General features: G+C 40.5%; 1 protein-coding gene across 2 annotated transcripts in view; it reads right to left on the reverse strand.

Moving 5' to 3' along the window:
• carmil1 (capping protein regulator and myosin 1 linker 1) overlaps positions 1-20000 on the reverse strand; it is a 96526-nt gene that overhangs the window by 36955 nt on the left and 39571 nt on the right. For both annotated transcript variants that reach the window (XM_083646263.1, XM_083646262.1), the window contains exons 15-26: positions 18080-18156; positions 11557-11661; positions 9978-10047; positions 8141-8222; positions 7885-7984; positions 7221-7275; positions 6749-6921; positions 5354-5422; positions 4147-4240; positions 1685-1783; positions 679-813; positions 1-93 (exon numbers count right to left, since the gene is read on the reverse strand). The exon at positions 1-93 is cut by the window's left edge and continues 30 nt beyond it. In XM_083646263.1, the coding sequence (XP_083502389.1) occupies positions 1-93; positions 679-813; positions 1685-1783; positions 4147-4240; positions 5354-5422; positions 6749-6921; positions 7221-7275; positions 7885-7984; positions 8141-8222; positions 9978-10047; positions 11557-11661; positions 18080-18156 (1152 nt within the window). The remainder of the gene's footprint in view (positions 94-678; positions 814-1684; positions 1784-4146; positions 4241-5353; positions 5423-6748; positions 6922-7220; positions 7276-7884; positions 7985-8140; positions 8223-9977; positions 10048-11556; positions 11662-18079; positions 18157-20000) is intronic.

The following is a 20000-nucleotide window of genomic DNA, read 5'->3' on the forward strand; positions in this document are numbered from 1 at the left end:
CTCCCCCGCCATGGACTCCAGTTTGTCCTGGATGGCCCCGACACACGGACCCCTGCTGGCCCCGCTCCTCAGGTGGTACAGGTTGGGCAGGAGCTAGAGGGGCGAGGGAGGTCCGGAGAGCATGAGAGAGAGAGAGAGAGAGTAAGAAACAGGTGCAGTGAATAGATCCACATACAGTATAAAACAACATCGCACAGAGAGAGCCCACAAATACAGACATAAATAACAAACATGCAAACATTGCAACAGTAAATCTACTTAGTAAGCAATTAGTCAATGTATGGCAATGGGGGACAGAGCATTTGTGTGTTGATCTGTTTTTGAATAATAATCTGTTGTGTTCAACACTAAAGATTTTACAAGTTAAATTGAACAAATTTAGGAGAATCATCAACAGGCATGAGTGAGGGGGTACTTCAGGGGTACATGAGACAAAAAAAGGTTGGGAAGAACCACTGCCACTACCCAGACACCCTCTCCTGGAACATTTCTGATTGTGATCATTTGACCTGCTGAGACTTCTGACTTCTGACAGTCACGTTCCAGCCTGTATTCTGATTTGAAACAAAGCAGCCCAGATACTGGGAGCTTCAACGCTCTGTGGAAGTCATGAATGACTCAATGCACCTCTAAGTAGAGTCCTTATCTCAGTAGCATCAGTAGAAACAGAAGCTGTACCCTCTTGGAGTTCCTGGCATCCTTCATCAGGTTCTCAGCTGCCTTCACATCCTCCTGGAGCGAGTCAATCTGTGAGGACCGCCCCCGCAGGGAGTTCAGCTGGTCCTGCACCTTCACACACACCTGGTCCATCATCTGCACCACACCACAGCCAGGGGTCAAAGGTCAGCTGTGTGTGTGTGTGTGTGTGTGTGTGCGCGTGTACCTGTTGTGTGGTGGTGTGACGATGCCTTGTTGCAGTCTGTAGGCTTGCTCCTGTGTGTGTGTGTGTGTGTGAATGTACCTGTTGTGTGGTGGTGGTGACGATGCCTTGCTGCAGTCTGTAGGCTTGCTCCTGTGTGTGTGTGTGTGTGTGTGTGTGTGTGTGTGTGTGTGTGTGCGTGTGTGTGTGTGTACCTGTTGTGTGGTGGTGGTGACGATGCCTTGTTGCAGTCTGTAGGCTTGCTCCTGTGTGTGTGTGTGTGTGTGTGTGTGTGTGTGTGTGTGTGCGCGTGTACCTGTTGTGTGGTGGTGGTGACGATGCCTTGCTGCAGTCTGTAGGCTTGCTCCTGTGTGTGTGTGTGTGTGTGTGTGTGTGTGTGTGTGTGTGTGTGCGTGTACCTGTTGTGTGGTGGTGGTGACGATGCCTTGTTGCAGTCTGTAGGCTTGCTCCTGTGTGTGTGTGTGTGTGTGTGTGTGTGTGTGTGTGTGCGTGTACCTGTTGTGTGGTGGTGGTGACGATGCCTTGCTGCAGTCTGTAGGCTTGCTCCTGTGTGTGTGTGTGTGTGTGTGTGTGTGTGTGTGTTTGTGCGCATGTACCTGTTGTGTGGTTGTGGTGACGATGCCTTGCTGCAGTCTGTAGGCTTGCTCCTGTGTGTGTGTGTGTGTGTGTGTGTGTGTGTGTGCGTGTACCTGTTGTGTGGTGGTGGTGACGATGCCTTGCTGCAGTCTGTAGGCTTGCTCCTGTGTGTGTGTGTGTGTGTGTGTGTGTGTGTGTGTGTGTGTGTGTGTGTGTGTGCGCATGTACCTGTTGTGTGGTGGTGGTGACGATGCCTTGCTGCAGTCTGTAGGCTTGCTCCTGCAGGTATCTCCGTGTCTCGTGGTTCCTCAGCAGGTACTGCTCCATCTGCAGCCAGCACACAGGTTCAAAACGTGTTCATTACAGAGCAGGAACGACACTTTAAAGCCACAATCAGTAACTTTTCCAAGTTTTGCTATTGGAGAAACTGCGCCCTCTGCGTGCAATAGTATCGATATCGCCGTTCAAAGTCAACAAAACACAGCGCCAGAAAGCTCTATGTACATGTTGTGACATCGCATACTCACCACGTGATGAAATAATAATCCATAGTTCCGTGAAACATCATTTTCGTAGCAAATCCGAATCGAGTTACTTCCTGGTTTCCAGGAACACAACGCTCCCGCTGTAGAGCGCATGCGCGCATCTTGCCACGAGACGTGGCAGACAAACTGCTTAGTCCCAGGGCTGGCCAATGGAGGGCGGTGTGGGATAAATAAAGGCGAGATCATAGATTTAATGTGATTCTTTTGTAAGTGTTTTTGAACCTTTTGCAGGTAATTTCGAGGTTAATCAGTTAGAATAGTGACATAATTGTATATGTTGTTTAATACTAAATCTATAGCTCTCTCAATTTAACGCCTGGTTGTCACAAAATCCCACGGCACACCTGGACTTTTTGCTGTGCTGTGTTAAAGAAGGCGAGACCATGATCACGTCTAGATTTTTGTGATTTTTTTTGCATACATTATTATATAGGTGCACTGAATACCCAGGGATGTGATCTAAAATAAGAAAAAAGTAATTTTTGATGTCAGCTCGAACCACATAATTAACATTGTGGTCAGAGTCAGAGTCAGTATACCCTCTGAAAAAAGGTAGACTACACCACTGGTGCCATCTACACGTCTACACATGTGCCATGGTCTACACATGTGCCATGGTCTACACATGTGCCATAGTCTACACATGTGCCATGGTCGACACATGTGCCATGGTCTATACATGTGCCATGGTCTAAACATGTCCCATGGTCTACACATGTAACATGGTCTACACATGTGCCATGGTCTAAACATGTGCCATGGTCTACACATGTGCCATGGTCTACACATGTGCCATGGTCTACACATGTGCCATGGTCTAAACATGTGCCATGGTCTACACATGTGCCATGGTCTACACATGTGCCATGGTCTACAAATGTGCCATGGTCTAAACATGTGCCATGGTCTACACATGTGCCATGGTCTATACATGTGCCATGGTCTATACATGTGCCATGGTCTAAACATGTCCCATGGTCTAAACATGTGCCATGGTCTACACATGTGCCATGGTCGACACATGTGACATGGTCTACACATGTACCATGGTCGACACATGTGCCATGGTCGACACATGTGCCATGGTCGACACATGTGCCATGGTCGACACATGTGCCATGGTCTACACATGTACCATGGTTGACACATGTGCCATGGTCTAAACATGTGACATGGTCTACACATGTGCCATGGTCCAAACATGTACCATGGTCTACACATGTGCCATGGTCTAAACATGTGCCATGGTCTAAACATGTGCCATGGTCCTACACATGTGCCATGGTCTAAACATGTGCCATGGTCTCAGGGGTGTCAGACTCATATTAGGTCGAGGGCCGGATTTGTTCAACTGAGACCTCATGGGGGCCAGATTTTTTTTTTTACTAAAATCAATTCAACTCATTTACCCATTTACTTCACAAAAGAAATACTGCTCTTTCCATTTCTCTTGAAACTGCCTGCATTCCGTGTCAACCTTTCTCTTTTTCGACAGCATCTTGTTGATTCCTTTGTTTTTTGGTAGGTAGCCGAATGCGCGATTCAATTCCAGCGTGGCATCATGGCGGCTTTGTTTACCCCTGATGACCTACTGACATACTTCCTTGTAGTGCAGGTTAATTAACTTATGAATGAACTCTTAGCTTGCTTATTAGCCACACGTAGTTCATGATAATGGGGTGCGAATTTAATAATAATAATAATTTAAGTCCGCGGGCCGTATCTCTGACATCCCTGGTCTACACACATGTGCGGTGGTCTACACATGTGCCATGGTCTACACACATGTGACATGGTCTAAACATGTGCCATGGTCTACACACATGTGACATGGTCTAAACATGTTCCATGGTCTACACATGTGCCATGGTCTAAACATGTGGAGTCTAGTTCATGAGAAAGGAGTATTCACACAATTGAATGTGCCATGGTCTAAACATGTGCCATGGTCTACATATGTGCCATGGTCTACACACATGTGTCATGTTCTACACATAGACAAACAAGGATTGAACATGTGGAATCTGACCAAACATCTCCAAACAAGGACAAACAGCCATGGCACACCACATAAACATCTGTGTTTGTCCGTGTTTGTTGTAGAATGTTGGATTGGTGTGCCATGTTCTTAGAGAGGGCAGCGACCTTGAGCAAGGCATCCTCCGTCTTCTCTGGACTGGCCCTCAGCGCCTGGGCAGCATCCACGATGGGGATGGGCATGAAACGGATGGTGTAGTTCCTGACGGGGAGAGACGAGAAACAAATAACACAATTTAGCAATTAGTATCACATTATTAAGGCATTTCTGACTGAAATAATAAACACTGAATTGATTCAATCACTACCAAAATAAATGGTGCACTTAATAAAATACGATTTTATTAAATGTTGCATCAAATAAAATCAATAAAATTTAATGTTGCATAAAAATACAATTCAATTAAATATTGAAGTGCTAAAACACTACCAAATTAAATGCTGCAGCACATTAAAAATGACATTTCAAGCAAGTGTCAATTAGGGATTTTCAATTATTTGTTCAATGCCTGAAAGGCTGAACAAGGTGTTTCCACACAGAGATGATTACAGACAGCTGAAGCCCCAGACACACCGGACTGACGGTCGCCCGCCAATCATCATCAGGCCAGAATGTACGGGCAGGAGACGAGACACAGGAGACGAGAGGCAACGCAACAATCGGCCTTCGTCCCCGATAGTTCTTTGACGTGGGTTTGGTGTGTCTGGGCCTTTAGAATTCAGGTGACATAAGCTGTGTTCACACCGAGATATTTATTTTTCTCTCTGTCGCTTGATTCAACCCTTTGGAATCGCTCTGTCGCTCTGTTTAAATCGCTCGTCAACAGGCACACGAATTGACGGACATGTGGGGGCTATAACGTTACGCAATGTCATGCTGTTTGTCCACTACGAGCCACCGTAGTTGTTGACAAGCTAAGCCTATCAGCGTGCTCCTAACGCGAGCTCCATACCGGTAGTACAGACTTCACTTCATGTCAGCTGTCAGCCTGTCAATGCGGTTTGTTGCCACACAATAAACCAGCGGTTTGTTCCAAGCCAGTGTGATCCTTGACTCGCTCTCACACGGCAGCCAATCAGCGTTGAACAGCGAGCGACTGATGCCAGCGTATTTTCGCTCGAGTTGGGATATTTCATCTCGGGCGACGAGCGTATTTTCTCCCCATCGCTCTGTCTCTGTCGCTCGGACGCCCAGCGATTTTTCTCCCGGGCGAATATACGCTCAATCGCTCGTTTGCATTGACTTTGTATGTAAACTCGATGCCAGCGAAAAACTTGAATAGGTCGGTGTGAACGCAGCTATACTGCAACGTACTTCTCCAGAGCAGCAGCCACATCCTGCAGACCCTGAGGACTCACGTTGTTCCTGTCCCACACCACCGTCCTGAAGACAGACAGAGAGGACAGAGAGACAAACACTAACACATTAATACAGAGGCTTAAGAAAACTGCAACATTTAGAGGAAATCATTCATATTTACATCTGTGTTTGAGGCATTAGCAGCAGTAAGCAACGCTCTGTCCAGAGAAAGCTGGACTCTACAATGTTCCATCTCATCTTCTTCTGTCTCTTTGGTATAAGCATCATGTCGCGACTAAGAACACAGCATTTCATACCTTACATGCTGTTTTGTGCCTGATGTGCGGTCTCTTCGGCTCACATTGGGTCATCTTGTCACTTTTTCATGACCTTACGACAGCCTTGACCTTAACCTAACCTCAGTGACGCCGTCCCTAAACCCAACCCTCCTCTGCAGTGTTTTTACGGAGTCCCAAAGCATCTCAGACTGTCTACTAACATCACACCGCACAGGGATTCTGGGTACTGAAGAATTAAGAAATCAACCAATCACCTCTCGATGCCAGCTGGCGGTGACTTGTAGGTTTAGTCATCTTGCTACCTGACTTCAGGGACCCAGGCTGCAGGGTCAGGGTTACCCTACCCTAACCCTGACCCTGACCCTGCCCCGGGCTGTGGTCTAATAGTCTATTTTGCTTAGGAAGGTTCCTAACTTGAGTGAAATGACCCGGAAGTACCATGGCAGCCATGATAAGAGCTGTTTGAACTCTCTAAATGCTAAGGAAAGGAGCTTCATTGCTTCCTGACTTAGCTCCTTTAGCATAGCGTACAATGGACCATCGTTTACGAACGGAAAGCCGATAATGCCGTCCCACAATTCTTTGTGGCAGCAACATTTAAAGTGACACACAATTCGGCCGATCACAAAAACAAATGATCAACATCAATCAATCAATCAATCAATTTTATATTTATATAGCGCCAAATCATAACAAGAGTAATCTCAAGGCACTTTACAAATAGAGCAGGTGGGAGACCAGGCTCTTTATTTCAGACCCAACAATTGAAATTATTCTCATGTGCACTGGTGATTTTCCTGCGAGGTCAGAGGTCAGGTGTTAATTGAAACAATTATCCAACAAGAGCAGCACTTGGCGACAGCAGCAAGGAAAAAGACCCCCTTTGGGGGGGGGGGCGAAAACATTGAGCAGACCTGACTCTTGGACCGACAGGAGGGTGGGGGGGGGGTTGTCTGTCTTCCTCACATCTTTCATTGACATGATGTTTTCCATTAAAGTCAAGGAAAAATGCAGGATAATTAATTACATAGGGTTTATTTTATTTTTATTTATTCGATTTATTCGGTCGATCAACCAGTCCCCTATCTATGTTGAACCTCCTAAAGCTGACCTGAGCTTGGTGTTGATCTGCAGGGCCTTGGCCAGCATCTTGGCCCCCAGGTCTCCCATGGCATTCCCGCTGATGTCCAGCGTGGTGAGCGAGGCGTTGCTGCCCAGAGCGCTGAGCACGATGGACAGGTCCGCCTTCAGCCGCGAGTCAGCCAGAGACAGAGAGGTCAGCGGCTGCGGGGGGAAGGGGGGGGGCAGAGCAGAGCAGAGAAACAGTTACATGCTGCTTTCTGGAGGGTCTGATTCTCTAGGATGCTTTTATTGTGAAGTACGTATTAGCGGCATGGTTAGCCACTTCTTTCACTAAAGCAAGTTGAGACAACAACATTTGGGGATATTTGGAGATATTGAATAGCATTTATTTACTTTAGCATTTGTAACTGGGGGCGGGGGGCAGTTTCCCCAAATAGAAAAACTACATAATGGTGGTTTAATATATATATTTTTTTGTAATGTTGAGGAGTTCCCCTCACCGACTCTTCCTCCTGGATCATGTGAACCAGGTTGTCCAGGACCTGAGACACATTCCTGCAGGAAAAGGAGCAGAAGAAGAAGAAGAGTGTGACTGAATGACAATGAACCAATTAATCAAATGATCCAATCAAAAGAATTGGTTTACGTTGAACTGACCGATTGATTGATCAGCTGACTCATCATTCATCATTCATGTACAAATTCCTGCTTTAGTTTAAAGGACTTAAACGGGTCGAGTGGCCAGACCACTGGGCGATTTATTTATTTTATTTTTCCCCTTTTCCCCAAATTCACCCAGGTTTCATGTTGACAGTGATCTTACAGAAGGGGTTCAAATTAGTTTATTTCACTGCAAAGTCATCAAGATGTAGAAATATAAAACACCATAGTCCCAAAATAACCCTACAGAATGGACAAAACATGGCAAAATAACTTAAACAGTAACTATGCCTCAAACCCACATTTGTGTAAAGCCTCGCCATATCTATTGGTAAAAATAAAATAAAAATGCTAATGAAATGGCCGTCTGCTATTGGCTGATCTTTGGTGCCAGGTGATGTCACCACCTGTTGTACTCTGTAGTGTAGAACAGAGTACAGCCACAGTACTGTATATAAACACTGAATGCTTTTACAAGAAGCCCATCAGCAGTTTTTCACTCACTTGGACTTGATGTTGTTGAAGTTCTTGCCCAGTGAGAGGTGTCTGATGGAGCGGTTCTTGGCCAGCCAGACTAGCAGGGTGGTCAGGTCCATGTCCAGACCTGAGCAGCACAACAGGCACATCTCTATCATCACTCCATTTGAACCACACAATTATTTGGGTAAATTAGGCAATATTCCTTGTTAGCCATTGTTGTTAGCATGGTTGTTAGCATTTATTCAAGGAATCGTTTAAAAAGTTTAAAATGTGCAGCCACCATTGTCAGAGATGTCCAGGCTGGAGATGTTGGGGATCTCAGCGATGCAACCCTCCAGGATCTGAGAGCCTCCTGAACGCAGCTGGCAACAAACACAGCACAGGGTCAGGTCATCAATATACTGATCAATATTAATGTCATTAAGAAACACAGCACAGGGTCAGTCCATCAATATACTGATCAACATTAATGTCAATAAGAAACACAGCACAGGGTCAGTCCATCAATATACTGATCAATATTAATGTCAATAACAAACACAGCACAGGGTCAGGTCATCAATATACTGATCAATATTAATGTCAATAAGAAACACAGCGCAGGGTCAGGTCATCAATATACTGATCAATATTAATGTCAATAAGAAACACAGCACAGGGTCAGTCCATCAATATACTGATCAATATTAATGTCAATAACAAACAGCACAGGGTCAGTCCATCAATATACTGATCAACATTAATGTCAATAACAAACACAGCACAGGGTCAGTCCATCAATATACTGATCAATATAATGTCAATAACAAACACAGCACAGGGTCAGTCCATCAATATACAGATCAATATTAATGTCAATAAGAAACACAGCACAGGGTCAGTCCATCAATATACTGATCAATATTAATGTCAATAACAAACACAGCACAGGGTCAGGTCATCAATATACTGATCAATATTAATGTCAATAACAAACACAGCACAGGGTCAGGTCATCAATATACTGATCAATATTAATGTCAATAACAAACACAGCACAGCGTCAGTCCATCAATATACTGATCAATATTAATGTCAATAAGAAACACAGCACAGGGTCAGTCCATCAATATACTGATCAATATTAATGTCAATAAGAAACACAGCACAGGGTCAGTCCATCAATATACTGATCAATATTAAAGGGATATGCCAACATTATGAGATTTAATGGGCCATTTACCATATTGCCGATATTAAAACTAGAATGTAGATGCGTTTATCTTCACTCTGCGTGCAGTACAGTGGTAGAGCCCTCACTGCTACTTAGCTCAGCACTACAATGGTCTATGGTACTTTTGCCTACTCCTGTTCAGTCGCCCAGAATAAACATTCCAACAGCGCCAGAAACACTCACATGTACATGTTGTGACTCGTGTACTCACCACTCAATGAAAGAATAATCCAAAGTTACATTCAATGGTAATTTTCAAAGTAAATCCACACACCGCTAACTAACAAAGAGTAACCAAACAAACTATGAGGTGCATGCCCTGTGTAGGCAAATGTGTAAGTGGATGATCACAATAAGGCGAACAAATCATATCGGTTTGAAGTTACAATTGGCGTGAAGTTTTCGGAAGGTTTAATCTAGCGGTTAAGGCAAAGATTCGGTCAATAAATTACTTTTTAGGTGAGCGTTTTGCTAGCTTGCTAAGCTAGCAGAGCGACGTTGCACTTCTTTCGGTCGTGTCATGCGTGGTTTCAAATAAACTGGGTTGTAAAAAGTATATACGCAAATTTGACAAAATTCTGTGAAGGCATTCCTGAGACATGCCTCCAGCACAGCTATCGCCGGCGGAGGCATAATAAATGATTCCACTTTTTGCTGGGGACATCCTGGAACCACCTTCAGACCCTGGGGGTCCCCGGACCCCACTTTGAGAACCACTGGCCTACAGGAGGGGGTCCCCGGACCCCACTTTGAGAACCACTGGCCTACAGGAGGGGGTCCCCGGACCCCACTTTGAGAACCACTGGCCTACAGGAGGGGATCCCCGGACCCCACTTTGAGAACCACTAGCCTACAGGAGGTCGAAAGTAAACGGAGGCTCAGTTCAGGTGTTGTAGAGTTTTACCTCACAGCAGCTGAGATCCAGAGAAACTTCACTGAGGTTGGGGTTGCAGCCGAGTCCCAATAACAAAGACCTGCAGACAGGAACACACTGGTGGGACCAAGTCAACTCTGCTCAAGTCTTAATGCAGGTACACCTCTCAAGTCAGGTCCCAAGTCTACATGTGGATTATCAAGTCAAGTCAGAACAAATCAAGACTCCATTTTCAATTTCATATCTTAAAGCATGGCTTTACCGGTAATCAACCCACTTTGTATCATTAATCATCTCTGTAATATAAGCACATGGGCAGTGATTACCTTCTCTCTCTGTTTTCCTCACAGAGATCTTCCATTTCCTCTGGCAAAGCGCTCCATTGTGATGCGTTTTATGTCACAACGGGGCTGCGGAAGTTCTGCTGGAGAGGCAGAATCTGCTCCGAGGGCGGCTCTTATTGTTTATTTTTATTTTTTAAATATGCGCACATCCAAGGAGAATCGCATGGAGAGCCTTAACAAGCCTTAACACATTGAGTGCCACAGCGCTTCAGTAAAATTGTCTGGAGCCTGTGCCAGATTCACTTCCATTCAGTTGAAAACAGCTATAGAATTTTTTCTATTAGGGCTATATGGACAGGGCTGGACTCTAATGAAACATTGAACACTCCTGCTTCTTTCAAAGAAGAAATTTTGTTTCTAGACAGTTCCATTATGAAATGACAGCCTCTGAAAGAAGAGCACTTTCAAGGGTTTTCTGCTGTCTTTTTTTACTTTTCAAGATAAAGTCACTTTTATGAATACTTTTTGCACTCATGATTATTATTATTATTATTTTTCTCCTGCTTCTTTTTATTATTAGACATTACATTACATTACGGCATTTGGCAGATGCTTTTATTCAAATCGACTTACAATATCAGAACTTACAATATCACATTTTAGTCTAACACTAACGCTAGTCTAACACTAACGCTAGTCTAATTTCAAGCACATTCACTGACTCTAGCTAATATTTTCTGATGTAGTGACGTGGTGTAGTTCTGTGCAGCCTGCGTGCCCCACCCCCCTCTCCCCCCCTCTCCCCCCCTGAGCTGCAAACTCCTCCCCACACGCACACAGTCTATTTTCGGAGACTCCGTTTTTGCGCCGGGCGGCTGACGGCGCAAAAAGCTTGGTAAGAGCATCATGAGTTTGATTAGTATAAACAGTTTCAACTTCAATCAATTCAATCATTCCATACAAATTCAGAAAACACAATTTAGATTAAGTCGTCATCAATTTCACTCTTTCAATCAAGTCATTTACAAAAACACTTGGGCCATATCTTACGCCCAGTGCAGGTGCAAGGGCAAGGATTACCTTTGCTAGTTTCTCAAAATGTCCCTTTTTCCCTTTTAATGACCACTGGGTCAATACATCAAAGGAGGTGTTTCAGCGACCCAGTGGTCGTTAAAAAGGGGGGGAAAGAGATGTCGAGTGCTAGAAACTAGCAAACATAATGCTTGCTCTTGCCCTTGCTCTTGCCCTTGCTCTTCCCCTTGCCCTTGCCCTTGCACTGGGCATAAGATATGGCCCAAGATCTCAAGTCAAGTCTTCTCTCTTACTTGAGTGCCTCCAGAGGCAGCCTGGTTCCTGACAGGCTGACGGAGGTGACGGCCTCAGCGCTGCCGAAGAACTTCTTGAACGACGGAGGCACTTCCTTACACTTCCTGTATCCACATGATGACGACGATGACGACAACAACAACAACAACAACAACAACAACAACAACTATATAGTTGTATATACAAGACTATAGTACATTTGGTGCAATGGTACATTTGTAATAAAGCCCACATTATCTAGTGAAACCTGCTAATTCACTGTGTATTGTCTGCAAAACATAACCCACTCAAACATTAACCCTTACAACTGCTGAAAACTGCACTGACTATACCTGCTATACCTATATATACTATAACTGCACTGACTATACCTGCTATACCTATATATACTATAACTGCACTGACTATACCTGACTATACCTATATATATTATACTGTAACTGCACTGACTATACCTGCTATACCTATATATACTATAACTGCACTGACTATACCTGACTATACCTATATATACTATAACTGCACTGACTATACCTATATATACTATAACTGCACTGACTATACCTGCTATACCTATATATACTATAACTGCACTGACTATACCTGACTATACCTATATATACTATAACTGCAATGACTATACCTGCTATACCTATATATTCTATAACTGCACTGACTATACCTGCTATACCTTTATATGCTCTCTCTGGGCCTAATTATGCAAAAAAACAAAATAGCTTATCATAGCTATGCAGATGACACCCAACTCTACATAGCCCTCTCATCGGATGACTATGCCCGCATAGAGACACTGTGTCAGTGCCTTGCGCAAATTAATGATTGGATGTGCCAGAATTTTCTCCAACTTAATAAAGACAAAACAGAGATAATTGTCTTCGGCAAAAAAGAAGATAGGCTCAAAGTTACTGCTCACCTCGAATCCCTATCTTTGAAGCCAAAGGACCAGGTAAAAAATCTTGGCATTATTATTGACTCTGATCTAAATTTCAACTCCCACATCAAGCTTATAAGAAAATCTGCCTTCTATCATCTAAAAAATATAGCAAGGATTAGAGGCTACATGTCCAAACAAGATCTTGAAAAACTAATTCATGCTTTCATTTCTAGCAGGCTAGACTACTGCAACAGTCTTTTCAATGGTCTTCCCAAAAAAGCTATTAAACAACTACAGCTCATTCAGAATGCGGCTGCTAGAGTTCTAACAAGAACCAAGAAAGCTGAACACATTACACCAGTTCTCAAATCCCTGCATTGGCTGCCAGTAAATCTTAGAATAGACTTTAAAATTCTGCTAATAGTTTACAAATCTCTCAACGGGTCAGGCCCACACTACATCTCTGAAATGCTTCTACACTATGAACCATCCAGATCCCTGAGATCTTCAGGCACTGGTCTACTAATTGTCCCGAGGACCAAATCAAAACATGGTGAAGCCGCGTTCTCCCACTATGCCTCTCATAACTGGAACAAACTCCCTGAACACATTAGATCTGCCCCTACTCTGCCTATTTTTAAATCCAAGCTAAAGACCTTTATGTTTACTCTTGCTTTTAACTGCTACTAAACTACTGCCTCTCTCGGCCTGTAATTTAAAAAAAAGATTCCTGTACATTTCCAACAAATGGACTGTACATGTAATAATAATACTGAAGAGTGCCTTGTAACTTATTTAAAACAAAAATAATGTTTCATGTTTGTTAATTTGAGTATATATTTTAACTAAAACTGTCGGCTGTGTATGTGTTTTTTATATGTGCATTGCTTTGCTGCTTGTTTTTTCGATTATTTTTTGTAAAGCACCTTGAATTGCCTTGTGTATGAAAGGTGCTATATAAATAAAATTTGACTTGACTTGACTTGACTATACCTATATATACTATAACTGCACTGACTATACCTGCTATACCTATATATACTATAACTGCACTGACTATACCTGCTATACCTATATATACTATAACTGCACTGACTATACCTGACTATACCTATATATACTATAACTGCACTGACTATACCTGCTATACCTATATATACTATAACTGCACTGACTATACCTGCTATACCTATATATACTATAACTGCACTGACTATACCTGACTATACCTATATACACTATAACTGCACTGACTATACCTGACTATACCTATATATACTATAACTGCACTGACTATACCTGACTATACCTATATATACTATAACTGCACTGACTATACCTGCTATACCTATATATACTATAACTGCACTGACTATACCTGACTATACCTATATATACTATAACTGCACTGACTATACTTGCTATACCTATATATACTATAACTGCACTGACTATACCGGCTATACCTATATATACTATAACTGCACTGACTATACCTGACTATACCTATATATACTATAACTGCACTGACTATACTTGCTATACCTATATATACTATACCTGCACTGACTATACCTGCTATACCTATATATACTATAACTGCACTGACTATACCTGCTATACCTATATAAACCTGACCTATATATACTATAACTATATATACTATAACTGCACTGACTATACCTATATATACTATAACTGCACTGACTATACCTGACTATATCTATATATACTATAACTGCACTGACTATACCTATATATACTATAACTGCACTGACTATACCTGATATACCTATATATACTATAACTATATATACTATAACTATATATACTATAACTGCACTGACTATACCTGCTATACCTATATATACTATAACTGCACTGACTATACCTGACTATACCTATATATACTATAACTGCACTGACTATACCTGCTATACCTATATATACTATAACTGCACTGACTATACCTGCTATACCTATATATACTATAACTGCACTGACTATACCTGACTATACCTATATACACTATAACTGCACTGACTATACCTGACTATACCTATATATACTATAACTGCACTGACTATACCTGACTATACCTATATATACTATAACTGCACTGACTATACCTGCTATACCTATATATACTATAACTGCACTGACTATACCTGACTATACCTATATATACTATAACTGCACTGACTATACTTGCTATACCTATATATACTATAACTGCACTGACTATACCTGCTATACATATATATACTATAACTGCACTGACTATACCTGACTATACCTATATATACTATAACTGCACTGACTATACTTGCTATACCTATACAGTATATACTATAACTGCACTGACTATACCTGCTATATCTATATATACTATAACTGCACTGACTATACCTGCTATACCTATATAAACCTGACCTATATATACTATAACTATATATACTATAACTGCACTGACTATACCTATATATACTATAACTGCACTGACTATACCTGACTATATCTATATATACTATAACTGCACTGACTATACCTATATATACTATAACTGCACTGACTATACCTGATATACATATATATACTATAACTATATATACTATAACTATATATACTATACCTATATATACTATAACTGCACTGACTATACCTGACTATACATATATATACTATAACTGCTCTGACTATACCTGACTATACATATATATACTATAACTGCACTGACTATACCTGACTATACATATATATACTATAACTGCTCTGACTATACCTGACTATACATATATATACTATAACTGCACTGACTATACTTGCTATACCTATATATACTATAACTGCACTGACTATACCTGCTATACCTATATATACTATAACTGCACTGACTATACCTGCTATACCTATATAAACCTGACCTATATATACTATAACTATATATACTATAACTGCAATGACTATACCTATATATACTATAACTGCACTGACTATACCTGACTATATCTATATATACTATAACTGCACTGACTATACCTATATATACTATAACTGCACTGACTATACCTGATATACCTATATATACTAGAACTATATATACTATAACTACGGTATATATACTATAACTGCACTGACTATACCTATATATACTATAACTGCACTGACTATACTTGCTATACCTATATATACTATAACTGCACTGACTATACCTGCTATACCTATATATACTATAACTGCACTGACTATACCTGACTATACCTATATATACTATAACTGCACTGACTATACTTGCTATACCTATACAGTATATACTATAACTGCACTGACTATACCTGCTATACCTATATATACTATAACTGCACTGACTATACCTGCTATACCTATATAAACCTGACCTATATATACTATAACTATATATACTATAACTGCACTGACTATACCTATATATACTATAACTGCACTGACTATACCTGATATACCTATATATACTATAACTATATATACTATACCTATATATACTATAACTGCACTGACTATACCTGACTATACATATATATACTATAACTGCTCTGACTATACCTGACTATACATATATATACTATAACTGCACTGACTATACCTGACTATACATATATATACTATAACTGCTCTGACTATACCTGACTATACATATATATACTATAACTGCACTGACTATACTTGCTATACCTATATATACTATAACTGCACTGACTATACCTGCTATGCCTATATATACTATAACTGCACTGACTATACCTGCTATACCTATATAAACCTGACCTATATATACTATAACTATATATACTATAACTGCACTGACTATACCTATATATACTATAACTGCACTGACTATACCTGACTATATCTATATATACTATAACTGCACTGACTATACCTATATATACTATAACTGCACTGACTATACCTGATATACCTATATATACTATAACTATATATACTATAACTATATATACTATACCTATATATACTATAACTGCACTGACTATACCTGACTATACATATATATACTATAACTGCTCTGACTATACCTGACTATACATATATATACTATAACTGCTCTGACTATACCTGACTATACATATATATACTATAACTGCTCTGACTATACCTGACTATACATATATATACTATAACTGCTCTGACTATACCTGCTATACCTATATAGACTATAACTGCTCTGACTATACCTGACTATACATATATATACTATAACTGCTCTGACTATACCTGACTATACATATATATACTATAACTGCTCTGACTATACCTGACTATACATATATATACTATAACTGCTCTGACTATACCTGACTATACATATATATACTATAACTGCACTGACTATACCTGCTATACCTATATATACTATAACTGCACTGACTATACCTGCTATACCTATATAAACCTGACCTATATATACTATAACTATATATACTATAACTGCACTGACTATACCTATATATACTATAACTGCACTGACTATACCTGATATACCTATATATACTATAACTATATATACTATACCTATATATACTATAACTGCACTGACTATACCTGACTATACATATATATACTATAACTGCTCTGACTATACCTGACTATACATATATATACTATAACTGCACTGACTATACCTGACTATACATATATATACTATAACTGCTCTGACTATACCTGACTATACATATATATACTATAACTGCACTGACTATACTTGCTATACCTATATATACTATAACTGCACTGACTATACCTGCTATGCCTATATATACTATAACTGCACTGACTATACCTGCTATACCTATATAAACCTGACCTATATATACTATAACTATATATACTATAACTGCACTGACTATACCTATATATACTATAACTGCACTGACTATACCTGACTATATCTATATATACTATAACTGCACTGACTATACCTATATATACTATAACTGCACTGACTATACCTGATATACCTATATATACTATAACTATATATACTATAACTATATATACTATACCTATATATACTATAACTGCACTGACTATACCTGACTATACATATATATACTATAACTGCTCTGACTATACCTGACTATACATATATATACTATAACTGCTCTGACTATACCTGACTATACATATATATACTATAACTGCTCTGACTATACCTGACTATACATATATATACTATAACTGCTCTGACTATACCTGCTATACCTATATAGACTATAACTGCTCTGACTATACCTGACTATACATATATATACTATAACTGCTCTGACTATACCTGACTATACATATATATACTATAACTGCTCTGACTATACCTGACTATACATATATATACTATAACTGCTCTGACTATACCTGCTATACCTATATATACTATAACTGCTCTGACTATACCTACAAGAGATATTTTCCAAAGAAACACAAACATCAAATGGTCTGAGAATTGGCTTGTGTTCTGTCAGACACTGTATGTGACCAGTCATTCTAAATCCATCTTATGGTGAGTTGTACGCTGTCAGGAGGTGTGTGTGTGTGTGTGTGTGTGTGTGTGTGTGTGTGTGTGTGTGTCTAACCTGTGGGAGAAGACAGTCTTGGACATGTTGAGGACAGACAGGTGCTTCAGAGAGCCTTTGGACAGAGACGCACACACCTGGAAACACACACACAGAACACACAGCCTGAGTGACACACCTGAAAACACAAAGACAGACACAGACAGACAAAGACAGACAGACAGACAGACACACACACACCCTGAGTGACACACCTGAAAACACAAACACACACACACACAGCCTGAGTGACACACCTGAAAACACAAACACACACACACACACACACACACACACACACACACACACACACACACACACACACACACACACACACACACACACACACACACACACACACACAGCCTCAGTGACACACCTGAAAACACAAACACACACAGCCTGAGTGACACACCTGAAAACACAAAAACACACACCTGGAAACACACACACCTGTGACACAGCTTCAGACTAACCCACAGCAAACCCTGCTGCTTCACACAGACTAAACTTCACCTCAGCTCTTTCAGAATGAGTGGATTCTTATTCAACAGGATTTCTACATCTGTCTGAAAAAGTCTGAACATCACCTGCTCACATTTACATGTACTTTCCCACCATACAATTCAAGTTGACTCTCCCAATATGGAAACCCAGAGAGTCTATCACAGTATATCAGTGTCTATCAGAGTCTAACAGTCTATCAGAGTCTAACAGTCTATCAGAGTCTATCACAGTCTATCACAGTCTATCAGTTTATCAGAGTCTATCAGAGTCTATCAGAGTCTATCATTCTATCAGAGTCTATCAGAGTGTATCAGTCTATCAGAGTCTATCATTCTATCAGAGTCTATCAGAGTCTATCAGTCTATCACAGTCTATCAGAGTCTATCAGTCTATCACAGTCTATCAGAGTCTATCAGTCTATCAGAGTCTATCATTCTATCACAGTCTATCAGAGTCTATCAGTCTATCAGTCTATCATTTTATCAGAGTCTATCAGAGTCTATCATTCTATCAGAGTCTATCAGTCTATCAGAGTCTATCATTCTATCAGAGTCTATCATTCTATCAGAGTATATCAGTCTATCAGTCTATCATTCTATCAGAGTCTATCAGAGTCTATCATTCTATCAGAGTCTATCAGTCTATCAGAGTCTATCAGTCTATCATTCTATCAGTCTATCATTCTATCAGTCTATCAGAGTCTATCAGTCTATCAGAGTCTATCAGAGTCTATCAGAGTATATCAGTATATCAGAGTCTATCAGAGTATATCAGTCTCAGAGTCGATCAGAGTCTATCAGTCTATCAGAGTCTATCAGTCTATCAGTCTATCAGAGTCTATCATTCTATCAGAGTCTATCAGTCTATCAGAGTCTATCATTCTATCAGAGTCTATCAGTCTATCAGTCTATCAGAGTCTATCAGTCTATCAGTCTATCAGTCTATCAGAGTCTATCAGTCTATCAGAGTCTATCAGTCTATCAGAGTCTATCAGTCTATCAGTCTATCAGAGTCTATCAGTCTATCAGTCTATCAGTCTATCAGAGTCTATCAGAGTCTATCAGTCTGACGATGAATAAGACTCTCGGGCAAACGGCCGATTTTGGCGTTTCCGCCGTAGAGCGGATGTCCGCGCCAAGACTTTTGCTTCCATCGTTGTTTACAGTTTGACAGCGTCTCATATGCAGCTATCTAAAGTATATATATAATATAATCATACATTATATATCATATAAAGTGATATGTTTATAGAGATCAGCCCAAATGTGTTCAGGACCTAAAACACCTGCAGAACTGATCGATCGGTGCAACTCCAATCGAACTGTAAACAATGGCCGCGGCGCACAGAAGCCAAAGTGTTGGTGTGTTCGCTCTACAACCTGTCTGTCCCAGAGTCTCTCCTAGTTTAACACAGAACAGGCTGCGTAGTCTAATA

This window comes from Poromitra crassiceps (assembly GCF_964638095.1).
Source record: "Poromitra crassiceps genome assembly, chromosome: 11".
NCBI lineage: Eukaryota > Metazoa > Chordata > Actinopteri > Beryciformes > Melamphaidae > Poromitra > Poromitra crassiceps.